The sequence below is a fragment of the Triticum aestivum genome, chromosome 2A (genome assembly GCF_018294505.1).
Source record: "Triticum aestivum cultivar Chinese Spring chromosome 2A, IWGSC CS RefSeq v2.1, whole genome shotgun sequence".
Classification (NCBI taxonomy): Eukaryota; Viridiplantae; Streptophyta; class Magnoliopsida; order Poales; family Poaceae; genus Triticum; species Triticum aestivum.
Window position 1 is genome coordinate 448798076 of NC_057797.1, and position 15431 is coordinate 448813506.

The 15431-nt window shown below is 47.1% G+C and overlaps 1 protein-coding gene across 1 annotated transcript; it reads right to left on the reverse strand.

Annotated features, from left to right (window-relative positions):
• Window positions 1-1035: 1035 nt before the first annotated feature.
• Window positions 1036-13477, reverse strand: LOC123188945 (beta-glucuronosyltransferase GlcAT14A). The gene is made up of 4 exons (XM_044601234.1): window positions 12756-13477; window positions 11229-11304; window positions 11028-11143; window positions 1036-2247 (listed from the first exon to the last, which is right to left on the reverse strand). Exons 1-4 carry the CDS (start codon window positions 13267-13269, stop codon window positions 1721-1723), a joined length of 1233 nt encoding a protein of 410 aa, XP_044457169.1. The 5' UTR covers window positions 13270-13477; the 3' UTR covers window positions 1036-1720.
• Between the last annotated feature and the right edge of the window lie 1954 nt (window positions 13478-15431).

The window sequence follows — 15431 nt, forward strand, 5'->3', positions numbered from 1 at the left end:
CAACTGAAACAAGTATGCAAATGAGAAAAAACGATGCAAGCAACCAAACATGCTCTATATCAATCACGTGCGTCGTATCTTCCGTGGCTGGTGGTGGGCCGACCGTGAACTGTGAACGGCAACATGTGTCGACGTGGGGACAGCGAGCCCGGATATGGCCAATGGATAGAGATATGGGATGTGGTGCATGCGTTCGTGTGGTGATGACTTTCCTGCTTGCCCAGCCTCCAGACAGAGATATCTTTGTATTTCTCTCTGTTTTAATTCGACGTGGAAGTTCGAAAGGGAAAAAAAAGAAACAGGAAAATGGACGTGGAGGAATTAATAGATGATATTGTGTGATGCAACGTCCATGGAATTAGAATCACGCGTCCGTCACCGTTGGCTTCGTCATCTTTGATCTCATCGTCGAGTTCATTTGGCACCATTGCATTTATGTGGTGATAGGTATTGAGCGGCTTGAAAACGGAAAGCTAAGCCCCGTTGCTATCCGCAGTGAAAGTTTAGCCATTCCTCGAGTTGATTAAAAGAATTTGTCAAAAATAAACGACCTTTTTAGACTTGTACATAAAAATTTGAAGTGTGAGTAAGGTGTCAATGTCGATTTCTATTATTTCATGTCCATCTGTTTTAACTCACCAACCACGAACCACCTAGCCTGTCCCAGTGGAACCACAAATGGAAGGAGACAAACAACGCAAAAAATGATGTAGATAACCAAAAGCAGCCCAAGAGTCTGGAGTTATGGTGTAGGCTTCTAAAACGTGTGCATGTGATCTGCGCTTTAGGTAGGCCGCATCGGTTGTTGATCCCGATACGTTATGTGGATGGATCAACGACAACACCGATTTTAGATATGAAGAGTGAGAGCACTCCACATTATCGAGTCTATAGGTATGAGTGATGGCTTCAGGTGGATTGATATATGTTCTTGTCAGACCTTTACGGAATAATTAACAAAGATGGCTGCATGCATCGATTGATGCAGAGGCCGAGGATTTGACCTCCTTTTCTAAAATAAAATAATAATAATAATAATAATAATAATAATAATAATAATAATAATAATAATAATGATAATGAGTCTGGAGTTATATGTTGTGACTAGTACTAATTCTTAGTGCAAACATCACCTACAATTTATACCAGATCAACTGAATGCCACAAATGCCATCAGCTGTAATGTCTTAAGAACCACCTAAACTTTCATATAATCATCGTTCGAAAATATTTAGCAAAATCGGTAGGCCGTGATGATCTAACCTGACCACTCAAGCCGCCATTTAACAACAATTGTGTATATATACTTATCTGACAAGTGACTAGTGCAGTGTAACCTTTTTTTACTGTAACTACTGCAGTGTAACCTATTCTATGTCCTATCCATATGGTTAAAAAAAGGGCAAATCAGTTACAGCTTTATACAGTTCCCTCCGTTCGAAAATACTTGTCATCAAAATGGATAAAAAGAGATATATCTAAAACTAATATACATCTAGATACATCCTTTTATTCATTTTGATGACAAGTATTTCCGGACGGAGGGAGTATATACTTGTACCTAGTTTGTGTAGAAGGAGCGTCAGTGGTATTATGCAGCCTGGTAGAACTGTCGACTGCAGCAACGCGTGCTTTACCTGCAGCGAAGAATGTGTTCCTTAAATTCTTTGTTTAACTGCTCTCTTGACAAAGAATTCCAGACTTGTGGTGGGTTCGGCTTTCAGCTAGCTGCTGCGACCGTGCATCCTCTTATATGAATGATCTCAGATATGAAGCGCCTCAACCGCTCTCCAGCACGCCCAGGCCTGACAACGTTAATGTCGCCCCATTCCGAGCACGCCTCCACATCCCCGCCTCCTTGCTTTTCACCCAAATTCCGGCACCACACACCAGGAACCAACTGGGCCGAAGAACGGTTCAGTAGCTCATCATCAACCTTCTTCAGCACTGGTGCTTCCTCCACAAACCGCCTTGCGAAGGCAGCGCTGCTGTTCACCATGTTATCGAGATGCGTTTCATCAAGAATACGCGGCTCCAGCCCAGGAGGATCGTCCCAAACAAAGAAACGTAGATCGCCGTTGACAGTGGTGTTTCTAAAGTCAGATGAACTGCATATGACAGTCTGGAAATATGATTCCATGGAGTAAGCAGCGTTGGCAAAGTACATCAGTAGCCTGCGGGGGAGGTTGTCCCAGCCATGCACGCAATGTTCAGTGAAGTTCCTACTCAGAATTACCCATGGAGAGCCTGCGAGATAGGAAATAAAACATTCAGAAATGCATATATGTGTACTACGTATGTGTAATACGTACTGTCAAGTATAAGAATTAATGGGGGTGCCAATTGTAAGTTAAGTAAGTGAATGGGAACTTAAATATAACTCCAATGAGCACGTGAACTTTCTTATATTTGAACACAAGTATCCTAATTACATGGATCGTCCCTAACTTTCAAGAAATACTCCCTCTAAAGAAATATAAGAGTGTTTAGATCACTATCACTACTTTATTGATCTAAACGCTCTTATATTTCTTTACAGAGGAAGTACTAGCAAATGGGTACATGCTTCTCATGTTCGACCAACTTAGATTGTCAATGTTGCCATTAAAAACTTAAGCTGTGAATATTTCTTAGAATTTCACTACAATTAATCACTTTACATTATGGCATCAAAAACAGAGGCAACGACTCGTGATAGTAACAAAATCTTAGTCCTTTTCTAAATCACTATCAAGTCGGATGTGCATGGCTAAAATATGTTATAACATATTTTGCTATGTATCAAACGTTTAATTTGGCCAAAATATTCTTAATGTACCTCTGTTTTGTTTCCTTAACTTATATCACGGTGTGATAGTTCCTGAGTTCTCGCGTGGATTTATTCGTACTCAGTACTCGTGCAGGATTTTTAATCACCCACAATTTCTTTCAGCATTTTCCCGACACATCAATGGCAAAGTATCGGCAGCTTTCTTCCTTTATCTATGACCATCATGAATCACGTTTTCAATGTCTCCAGCAGGAAAGAAAATGAAGAATTGGTTGTAGAAAATTGTACTGATACAATTTGCTTTCGATTTTTCATCTTATAAACAAATTCAACTTCAATAGAAAAAGTTAGGGAAGCCCGAGCTCTTTGGAATGCTTATAGGACACAAAGTTATATATTAAATATTGGAATTGCTTTTCTTATGTGGACCGATAAGTTCTTTATAAATGAATTTGATTATCATAAACATTAGTTATATATACTTCAAGATAATTAGGGAGATGCACTATTTTCTCTTGGTGGTTATAAGCATAACAGCTCCTTGTGAAGGATGAGGGGACTAGATGGCGGAAGTAGTTTGACAAGTTGTTCAATGGAGAGAATGGGAGCTCTACCATTGAGCTGGATGACTCCTTTGATGATACCAGCAGACGTCCTGTGAGATGAACCCAAGAGTCTAAGGTCAGGGAGGCTTTAAAAAGGATGAAAGGAGACAAAGCAATGGGCCCTGATTCTATCCCCATTGAGGTATGGAGAGGCCTTAGAGACATAACGGTAATACGGCTAACTAAGCTTTTCAACCTCATTTTTCAGGCAAACAAGATGCCAGAAGAATGAAGGCGGAGTATATTAGTACCAATCTTCAAGAACAAGGGGTGTTTAAAGTTCTACTGATTACTGTGGAATTAAGCTGATGAGCCATACAATGAAGCTATGGGAGAGAGCCATTAAGAGGAATGACAATCGTGACCAAAAATCAGTTTGGTATCATGCCTGGGAGGTCGACCGTGAAAGCTATTTTCTTGGTACGACAACTTATGAAGAGATACAGGTAGCAAAAGAAGGACCTATATGGTGTTCGTTGACTTGGAGAAGGTCTACAATAAGATACCGCGAAATGTCATGTGGTGGGCCTTGGAGAAACACAAAGTCCCAACAAAGTATATTACCCTCATCAAGGACATGCACGATAATGTTGGGACAAGTGTTCGAACAAGTGATGACAACACTAATGACATTTTGATTAAAATAGGACTGCACCAAGGGTCAACTTTGAGCCCGTATCTTCGATATCCCATGGTGTATGCTCTTTACGGATGATGTGGTGCTACTCGATGATTGTCGGATGGGGGTTAATAGAAGAGACCTTTTACGGTACACTCTAACATATATTAGCCGTCTATTCCATAGATTTTAGCGGATGAGATTGATCTATACTACTAAATCCTGTGAGTAGTATATGGCACCCAAGACGAGTAGTATATGGGTTATAGGGGTAGAATCGGGAGAATAAAAAAATCCCACAAATTATGGTTACTTGACATCAATTTATTCTAATTATCAAATATTTCTTTACCCTAACAAAGACACTGAGAATCTTCATATTATCAAATATTTCTTTATCCTAACTCTTTAGTCGCATACGCGTGTATATGAGCTCGTTTCTTGGCATCCTAATAGTTCTAGTGACCCAGCATAGTTTGCATCGAATATCTAATTAATAATGCTAACGAATATTAATCGAAAAGTGGTGAGGTAGTGCCGGATAGCACAATGGCAAGTTAGGTTCGCATACTACCAAGCTAGAACTATGAGGAACACCAAGCGATCGGTTGCAAGGCCTTGGCGATCGCGAGGGCCATAAGTGAGGGCGTGAGCATAGTGCCGAGATTTCAAGGGGGCGATCGAGAGGAACAGGCGGAGAAGACGAGCATCGTAGCAATGTGCCCATGTTATACGAAATGGGTCTTAGGAGAGAAAAAATATCCCTATGATTTAGACATTATTGCACTTACCAAGAAAAAGCCTGATTATTTTAAACATTGATGCACTTACCAAAAAAAAGCCGGTTGTAATTTGACCGTTATGCCTTATAATATCAGCGGTTAGATTAAACCTAAACTACTCCTCTTCCCTAGGAGTAAGATGTACCGTAAAATTCTCTAATAGAGAGTTAAAGCTTTAGAGACAAACTTTGGAATCGAAAGGTTTTAGGCTTAGTAGAATTAAAACCGAGTACATGAGATGCGATTTCAATACTACTAGGCACGAGGAGGAGGTTAGCCTTGATGGGAAGGTGGTATCTCAGAAGGACACCTTTTGATATTTGAGGTCAATGCTGCATAAAGATGGTGATATCAACGAAGATGTGAGCCATGGAATCAATGCTGGATGGATAGCTTTTGGCGTTCTCTTTGACAAGAGAGTGCCACAAAAGCTAAAAGGCAGGTTCTATAGGACGGTTGTTAGAGATATATTTGGTATGTAGAGATTGTTTGGGATTAGATAGGAATTGTTTCCATCTTATCTCTAGGAGGCGTCTTGTCCTCCAAGTCTTGTACTCAATATATATCCGCCTTCGAGGCTCAATAATACATCTATCATATTTCGCAGCAATCCCTCTCTCTCCTTTATAACATGGTATCAGCCTTATCTCGATCCTAAACCCTAGCCGTCGCCGCTTCCGCACCCACGCGCCACCCTCGAGGCGGTCAACCTCCATGACCGCCGCTGGGGCCGCGCCGCCCGTACCTAGGGTTCGTCTGCCGGTCGTGTTGGCCGGCTGCCCTAGCGAGTCCTTTTCTCGAGCCCTTGCTCCGGGTTTTTCTCTCCCACCGGTCACCTTGATCGACGTTTTTCTTTTTGGTTTTCTGATCTATGCTTGATCGGTTTGCGTCGCCCGCCGCCGCCGTTGACCCTCGCGCGCCTCTACTTCAACCCCGGCGTGACCAGCCAGCCTCTCCTTCGACCCGACGTCCTATGCCAGCCGCTCCGCCCTGCTTCGACCGGGACTCCTACATCGCCCCGACCCGGCGGCCTCGCGCCATGCGTCGACCCATCATAGCCGTCGTTCGCGCGCCGGCCCGCCCATCGATCCACGCCATCCGCCTCTGCCGCGTCTGCCTTGCCGACCTCATCCCTGGCTGTGTCTGGCCGGCTGCCTTAGGCTCTTCGGCTGCCTCAACTCGGGTGCCGCTGCTACATTGGTCGCTCGGGCCTCGCTGCCCGGGCGCCGGCACTATTTTGGCAGCCCGGGTGCTGGTGCTGACGCGCTCGTCCGCACGTCGTCCCATGTCGTCCGTCATCGTCGACGTCATCTTGGACTCCGCCGCCACCCCGCCTCCACCGAGCGGCGTCCCCGACCTCGCGTGCGATCGGCTTGATCACCTGCTTGCCGCCACGATCCGCCTCATCTACGCCACGCAACCGACCTGGCCCATCGGTTGCGCGTGCCTCTCCAGGTCCCATGAAGATCGTCCCGGAGTTCAGCGCGCCCCTCCACCGATCGAGCAATGGGCTACTGCTGTGTTGCCCCGTCAGGCCGCAGCGCCGCCGCCCCGTGGTTCTCCCTCGCAGCTGCATCAACTCGCACGTCGTTGCTGCGTCGCCCCTTCGGGCCGTAGTGCCGCAATACGCGGTCCTAGCCGCCGCCTCGAGGCCATCCTCGCGGTTGCACCATCCCGTGCTCAGCCGCTGCACCGCCCCTTCAGGCTGCAGCACCGCGGCCCGCGGTCCCCGCAACCGTCCCGAGGGGTGCACGTCCCCGCACGTCGACCTCTCGTGGTATGCACCGCGCCACCTCCCTTGGCACGGGAACGCTACCGTCCACGCCGATCTTCACCACGCCTCGGGTTCCTCGCCTACTTCGAGCACCGCCGCCGCTCTTCTTTGGCCGCCACCGCTGCTACCCCCATAGCCGCCGACGCCGCCCGTCCACCTCCTTCGTCTTCGTCCAGCACCAGCCCGTTGCCAACGTCGCCGTCATCTAGCCCGACCACTTCGTCTACTCCGGCCACCGTTGGTGACATCGGCCCCCACGCCGATTGGCACCACAACCGTCGTCGAGTCTCCTTCTCTGCTGGCCCTCCGACTTCTCCGACATGGCGTACAGCTCGTGCAGGTCCCTCGTCTACGCATGCCCAGTGCTGGCAACACCGATGCGTGCCTTCGTCCACGACGTGTCCCCGGGCCTGGCAAGCCTGGTGTGGCGCTTCGTCAACTTCATCTTCGTCCGTCTACACATGCCCAGTGCTGGCAACACCGATGCGTGCCTTCGTCTACGACGTGTCCCCGGGTTTGGCAAACCCGGCGTGACGCCTCGTCAACACCGTCTTCTTCCCAGCGCACCACTTCTTCGACACTACTGCGCCCATGACTAACTCGGCGCCTCTTTGCGCCCGCGGCTCCACGACGACTTCCTCGACACCGGCTACCCCGACTCGACATCGACCACGACATTCTTCACACGGCTACCTCGACCACGACTACACCACCCTACGCTCTCGGCTACCTCGACATCGGCACAAAGGATTATCATCCGCTTGAGCAACTCGTCGGCTTCCTCTACAGTCAATGCGTCCGCAACGCGACACCGTCCGCGACGCTCCCGCTATGACTACGGGGGGATGTCAGCCCATCGGCTGCTATTCTCTCCAGTCTGACCGTCCGCGACGCTCCTGTTGTTCGCGACGCTACCGATACGACTGCGGGGGGATGTTAGAGTTATATTTGGTATGTAGAGAATGTCCGGGATTAGATAGGAATTGTTTCCATCTTATCTCTAGGAGGCGTCTTGTCCTCGAAGTCTTGTACTCAATATATACTCGCCTTTGAGGCTCAATAATACATCCATCATATTCCGCAGCAATCCCTCTCTCTCCTTTCTAACAACGGTGATTCCACCCGCAATGTTGTATGGCGTTGAGTGTTGGCCGACTAAAAGGAGGCATGTTCAACGGATGGGGGTAGCGAAAATGCACATGTTGAGATGGATGTGTGGCCTCACAAGACAGGATCTGGTGCGGGATGATGATATACATGATAGAGTTGGGGTAGCACCTACCGAAGAGAAACTTGTCCAACATCGTCTGAGATGGTTTGGGCATATACATGTAGAGCACCAGAAACTCCAGTGCATAGCTGTGGTTAAAGCGTGCAGATAATGTCAAGAGAGATCAAGGTAGACCAAACTTGACTTGGGAGGAGTCCGTAAAGAGAGATCTGAAGGACTGGAATATCACCAAAGAACTAGCCATGGACAGGGGTGCGTGAAAGTTAGCTATCCACGTGTCAGAACCATGAGTTGGTTTTTGAGATCTTATGGGTTTCAGCTCTAGCCTACCCCAACTTGTTTGCGACTAAAGGCTTTGTTGTTGTTTGTGTAAACATAATAGCTCCACCCAATCATCACGTGATTTGACTTTATGGTTCCTTTTTTCGTGCGAAACTATGGTTCCTTCTTTCAATCCCCAAGTACTCTCGATTTTTCTATTGATACGTGCCAAAATATAGTTTCATGAGCAAAATCTTCAATATAAACAAGATCCTAGGTTGAAACTTAATTTGTTATGTTTTCATTTGAAAATTTGCTGGAGGTGTTACTATAGAGTTTAATCATCGGATTTGCTAAATCTCATCTAAATGATATTTAGCTATGTCTCAACTAAATTTTGCACTGTAGCTCCCAGATTCGTACTGCTTATCACGCATGAGACAGTTTCAGGATGTTGCTGCGAGGTTTGTGTTTTTTGCCTGGGCCATCATCGGTTTTGATTCGTTTCGATGTCTTTCTTTACTGGGCTGGGTGGAGATTTACCTACCTGGGCCATTGTATTTTTTGGTTGCCTGCGTATGCATTCTTTTTTCTGTTTGTTTTTGTTTTCCTTGAAAATGTGAGAGAGTACAAAAAAGTAAGAACCAGAACCACTTTCCATGCCCCGTGAAGCCCTTGACCCATCCTCTAATCACATTCTCCGATCCAGTTGCGTGTCTACTCTCAACACAAAATTTGTCCAGATTTTTTGTGCCTGTGTATTTTCTTGTGTTTCTTTGTGCAGGTCAATCCAAATGGTCAAGGGACCTAGTTTGTATGGGGAAAAAACATGGGGGTTTAGGGGTGCCCAACATCAAAGATGTTAACCTTTGCCTCCTTGGGAGCTGGGTAAAGAGATACATCAAAGATGAAGGCAAGCTTTGGAAACAAATAGTGGACAAAAAATACATCCACAACTCCCCTAACATCTTTGCTAGTAAACCCCAAAACCCTTCCAGATTCTGGCAAGGGGTCATGTGGGCTGCTAAGGCTTTGAAATTTGGATATAAATGGGTGGTGGGAGATGGACAGAAGATCAGATTCTGGGAAGACATCTGGTTTGGTACATCCCCCCTCTCAGTCCAATTCTGGCCGCTTTACACCATCTGCCACCAACAATGCTCTACCATAGCTGAGATCTGGGACAGCTATGAGATTAAACTCACCTTCAGGAGGGTTTTCACACCTGCTATGATGGAGCATTGGTATGCCCTAGAGCAAATCATTAGGAGTACCCTGCTTCGAGAGGAGGGTGACTCACTCATTTGGCAATATGAAGCCAAAGGGGAATACACCACTAGTTCCCTTTATAGTATCATCAACTTTAGGGGGGTCCAGCCTGTGTATATACCAGCGGTGTGGTCAATAAAAACCCCACCCAGAGTCCAGGTGTTTTTGTGGCTACTCTCCCACAACAAGCTGATGACAAAAGACAACCTGGCCAAGAGAGGCATAGAAAAAGCCCCAGAATGTGTTTACTGCTCTGAAAAAGAATCCATTACACACTTATTCTTTGAATGTGTGGTGGCCAAGCAAATCTGGGCGGAAATATCAGAATTTTTTGGTGTAGAATTAGGATCTAACTACTTATTAATTGCTAGATTTTGGCCAGCTGACAAGAAGCATATCGCTTTAAATTCAGTCTGTGCATGTGTTCTATGGGCTATGTGGAAAAATAGAAATTCACATGTCTTTAACAATGCTATATGGACTGATGTGAAACAGATATGGAGGAGAGTGCTAGGACAATTCAGGAGATGGCTGATCTTGTTCGAAGGACCTGCATTGACAAAACTGGAGGCGTTCGTTCAGAAAATCTCCTGCATCCTAGAAGCCCCACTCCAGATTCTGGCAGGTTAACTGTCGAGACGAAAGACACTGAAGGTGGCTTCGATCGCTCGCTTCTCTTCTCCCGCTCGAAGTCCGATGACGCTCCAATCACAAAGGGGCCAGCATACCAAATCTCTCCACTAAGAAGCCCTCGCGAAAGCACCTGCAAGGCGACGCTGCTCAGCCCGGTCACCCCTCTGGAGCTGGGTGGATCGCCAGCTAAACCATGGAAGAAGCTCAAGGTGGTGCCCACTACAGAAGTGGCAAAGGAAATGGTGTCGCTGGGGACTGCATAATGCGGCGCGCTAACTGAAAAGTGGAAGAAATCTGGTCTCCAGGGAAAAAGGAGGGGAGAGAGGTGTTGGTTATTACAGATTCGTGCGCGAAAATGTAATAATGAAAACTCTGTTTAGACTTCTATTGTAGAGCTGATCTGCTGTCTTTCAGCTGATTAGCTATCTTTGTAGTGATGTTACTTTCCTGAACATGCTTGCCATGACTGTAATGGTGTTATTTCCTGGTTTCATCTATTAAATGGGGCCGGGGGGCTCAAAACCCCCTTTTCTCTAAAAAAAATGGTCAAGGGACAAAACAAAATAGAAGTAAAGACCAAAAAACAGCCTAATGAAATACAAGCACGCATCGAACCAGCCCAATTGGAACGCACACATGAATCAAGAGGAACAAAAAAAGTAGTGGCAAAGACAAAGGCCGAGGGGAGGCCATGGGAGTTGCGGCTTTATATATAAAGCGGGGGGTAAGCCTGTTTCATGAGTTGGGAACGGGAACTACAAAACAGTGATGATGTCATATTAGATGTGTTATGTCACATCTAGATGAGCCTTAACAGACCCTTTAATTATTATTTTCCTTCTAAAGAAGTGTTTGTATGCTTATAATTCTTAACTCATAATGTCTGATTCAGCATGAGGGCTAATCCTAGTGATCTTTATTTAATCAATAGCACATAAAAGAACAATCGGTTGGTGGCTTTGTTCCAGATTTAATAGCACCGGGGTTTAATCAAACATATTTGAATCACTGATGTCCTACTATATTTCAGAAATGTTTTAAATACCGAAAAAGACCTGAACTAGAAACTATGTTTGCACACACCTGTGAATATCTTGAATGCCTCAGGCATTTGTCTTGTTTCTGTTGCAGGAAAGGGCTGGGTATTCTTGTCCATATATAGACTTGCGTCGACAATAAGTTTTTCAAACCTTTCATGCCTGAAAGGGCCAAGGAAAATGTTTAGGGAACGAAACAGGATATAGCGAGCTACACTCTAGAAATTTTCCTGCTTACAGAACTCACTCTTTCCATCCGAGGTTACTTGTGTGATCAATAAAGTTGAGGTGCCTTGGTACAGAAGAAAATGCATAAAAGAGATCTGCATTTAAATAAAAAAATTCTTTAAAATTATTAAAACAAAGTGAAAGGGATGATCATTGGGCACTCGCCAAAACATATCTCTATAAACAAACAAACAATATATGCCGAGAAGCTCTATATATGTTGTCTTCATTAGTGGACATTTGTTGGTTGTGCAGAAAATTTCATTTTGTCATTTTTTTTCAGGTTTTTATATAAAGGAAAATGTGTACACTCGTACTGAGGGCAGCAAGCAACAATAATTTTCACCATAACCTGATGGTATAAAATCAAACGAGAAATCACTCGCAACGCCACCCGCCTTGCGCAGTGTGACTGGCCACATGGACCCGCACATGATTGTGATGAGCGGGATGTAAGGCATCCCATGGGTAGCGCACTAAGCCCTGTTACGCATTACCCTTCTTGAAAGGAGTTCTTTTATTTGCGGGATATAGACTCTTACCAATGAGTTACACCCGTAAGATTGAGCCCGTAAGTCAAGCATTATTGGTATACTGTACTACCTCCGTTTCTTTTTACTCCAAATATAAGATTTGCCTTAAGTCAAAGTTCGTAAATTTTGCCTAAGTTTATATTAAAATATATCAACATCTACAATACAAAAGATATACAATATGAAAATTAATTCATTGATGCATCTAATAATATTGATTTTATATTATAAATATTGATATATTTTTTCTACAATTTTGGTCAAACTTTATAAAGTTTGACTTAACACAAAACTTAAATGCAAAGTAAAAAGAAACAGTGGGAGTATTAAATAAGGCTCAAAGATAAAAATGCAACCGTTCTGACTAACCCCAACCCTCTTAAATACGGTGCCACTGGCAATCTGTCATATCAAATGAAAGTGCTTTATGTGACGTTTGGGCAATATCCCAATGATAGCTCTCGCTGATTATCAAATTTCAGAAGCACACATGAGTTGCCCGACTTGGTAGGTTGTTGCAGAATTGATTAAGCAAGTATAGTACCACGGAGTACGGACAACTACCATAGAAGACCGTTCGAACAATTCAGCACAAAAACATACTGCAACGCCCTTGAGGATGGTACTGAAATTGGCACAGCTAGAAACAGAGTTGTACAAAGGTGCAGCTAGTACCTACCAGTTTCAAGGACTAACAGCACGATCAAATTCAAATGTGAGATTTTAGACTGATTCATAGCTTGCAATGTCAGGCAACAACAACCAAAGAAAGCTATGTCAGCCGCCCCAGCTCAATGGTAACTTGTGTACAATCAAGTCGTAACTCGCAAGAAAGAAATCCATCTCATGAGTCTTGAGAGGCAAGCAATGGATCACATCGCAAATTCGCAATCATAACCATCCACGAAAAAAAAACTACACCTTTCAATTCCATGTATATCCAAGAACATAGAAAATTAATTAAACATAAGGAAGAGCATGCATCAGAAGAGTGATTGCTAGAAGTATCTTACCGTCCTGCGTGACGAGAGGATAGTCCCAGGAGCTGAGCGTGACGAACCAGTCCCAGTCAGCCCCAATCCTGAGCAGCACGGCGGCGCCGTGCAGCGCCGCGGCGAGCACCGAGGAGCCCGTCCTGTCTACCGCGTAGCTCTCCCCTACCACGTCGACGTTTGAGAACTCCCTCCACGCCGCCTCGTCCCGCGCAGCGGCGGCCAGCTCCGTCCGCTCGTCCCGCGACGCCCCCGCGTCCAGGTGCAGCAGGTACCGGTTCCTCGGGTGATACACCGCCCTGAGCAGCCTGAGGACCCTGCGGCCCTCTCCGCCCGTGCCGGATATCCAGTACGCGAAGGAGGGCGGGCTCCCGGGACCCCTCGCCACGAGCGGCGGCCCTGGCTGGACGCCCGCGCGGGGGTAGGCGAGCCCGTACGGGGAGGCGCGGAAGAGCACCAGCAGCGCAGCCGCGGCCAGCGCGGCGGCCGCGATGGCCGGGGGCAAGCGGCACGACCCCATTGCACCGAGTTTCATGTTTTGGGAGGTTTGACCCGCGCGGCCGGCGGCATGAGGCGTACGGAACTGGAAGCGCGGTAATGAGTGGTAAGGTGAGACCGTGCGCGTTACGGCGGCGGCGAGGTGGCCGTCGTCGACTAGTGCGTGGTTTTGGAATTGGATGCTTGGACTGAGAGACGGGGACAGGAGGAGAGAGTTTAAAAAAGTTAGGCGGCACGGCACGGGCGCAAGGTGGCGTCGTGGGCCGAAAGGTCTAGAGGAAGGTGCGGTGCGGTGGCCGAAAGGTCTAGAGGAAGGTGCGGTGCGGTGGTGGGATGTTACCGGTTGGCATTTAGTTGTGGTGGGGCCTGTTGGAGTTGTGTCGAATATAATGTATAAAGTAGGTTACGGTTGGACTTATAGTTGTATTGTGTTTACATAGAATGTGGAGTCGTGTTCTAGTAGGATATTTGCATACTAGACCTCTCATATATAGCGGAGGTAGACACACGATGTAACCTATGCCAACATAATAGCATAGGCGCGCAAGGGAGCCGGCGGCATGTGCCAGCGCCCGGGTGGCCGGTGTGCGGTATTGTGACGGTATCATGGGAAGGAGCGTCCATAGTCAAGCTCCGGAGATGCAGCCATATCGATGAACCTCGTTAACAAATCTCGGTGTCGTGCTCGTGTGTTTGCTTGGTTCTCGGATGATCAATGATATGCCTCGGATTTACTCTAACAAGTGGTATGAGAGCTGGTTGATCGAAGGCCAGTTGTATTGATCTAGAGGATGAAGAAGCAGTCCCGTTATGGATGCGTCGGCGGTGGCTTGTATGCGCGTACAGCGGCACGCGCGCGGGAATGTGCAGCGATCGATCGGATGGATGGATCGGGCGAGCATCAAGCGGCGCGTACGTGCTGATGGGATCGCTGGCGGCTGGTGCGTGCAACAGTGGGAGCCTAGGTGTGGCCCATGGCGGTGCGACCCATATGGCTGCAGCAGGGGGCAAATCCGAAGCTAGCGAGAAGCGCGTCTCGCGCAGGTGATGCTCAAGAGCAGGCTGGAGGACTCGTGACGTGTGCGTACAGAAGCTGGACGCGAGATTTGTTTAGAAAAAAGGGACCGAGTCAGGAGAGGAGTTATCCTAGTGGCCGAGACGGCGGACGTGCAACATCAAGGCAGAAAAGCATCCATCGTTGGAAGGCAAAGACTTGGGCAAGCAAAGCTAGCATCTGAAGTTGTGCAAGGGAGCAACTCCATGTGAAGACCAGAAGCTATCCTGTTGGATTTACAACTAGTATACTTGGTGTACTTGGGGATCACGGAAAGAGTGCTCGGCATTTTTTCACAGGTCCGCTGTACAAAGAATCATGGAGCCAACGGTACCAAGTTTGAGGTGAAGATGTTCGATAGAACTGAAAACTTTGGGTTATGGCAGACAAAGGTGAAAACTTTGTTGGCACAGCAAGAATGCTTGAAGGCGTTGCGGGGTGTCAAGCCAGACGGACGATGAGGATTGTGAGGAGTTGCAGATGGTTGCAGTCTGGAAAGTTCGGTTGGATCAGACTTGCCAGTCAGGCGGATCGACGCAGGTCGGTTGGTAGAGAAGACGGTGGTGGGGTCGACGACGACATAGGTGTGTGCTGCTGATGGTGACCGACTTCTTGGCGTGGCAACACGCGGCGCAGGCCTGAGGGCTTGTGTGGCTTCGACAAGACTATGGCGCGGGGTTGATTCAAGATGGCATACACATGAGAGTTTGAAGTCGACGCGACGCGGGGGTGGACTGATCCTCTATCATGGAGTCATGTTGAAGGTGGAGCTGATTGAGGGGCTACGGCGTAAGAGCTCAGAGAGTCGAAGCCTATTCAGCGGGGAAAAGCGAGGGACACGTAATTCGGACTGGAGCCTGGTGGTCTGATGGAAGTGTAAAACTCGTCATCGGTCGGTGATGATCGGTGGTACTCTGTAGTGGGGGTTGAGTGGTGTGGGTCCGTGACCCTTGAGACTCGACCGGGACAGCGGAGACTCGACGTGGTAATAGCAGTGAGGCGTGCGGTACGCACGGACATGGAGACGGGCCAGGGCTCTGGTGGTCATACATGTGGTGAGACAACTGCGAATTTGACTCGGGATGACTAAAAGCAATGGTGAAATTCCTTCAAGTTTCAGACAGGCGGTCAAGAAAGGAGCGGTG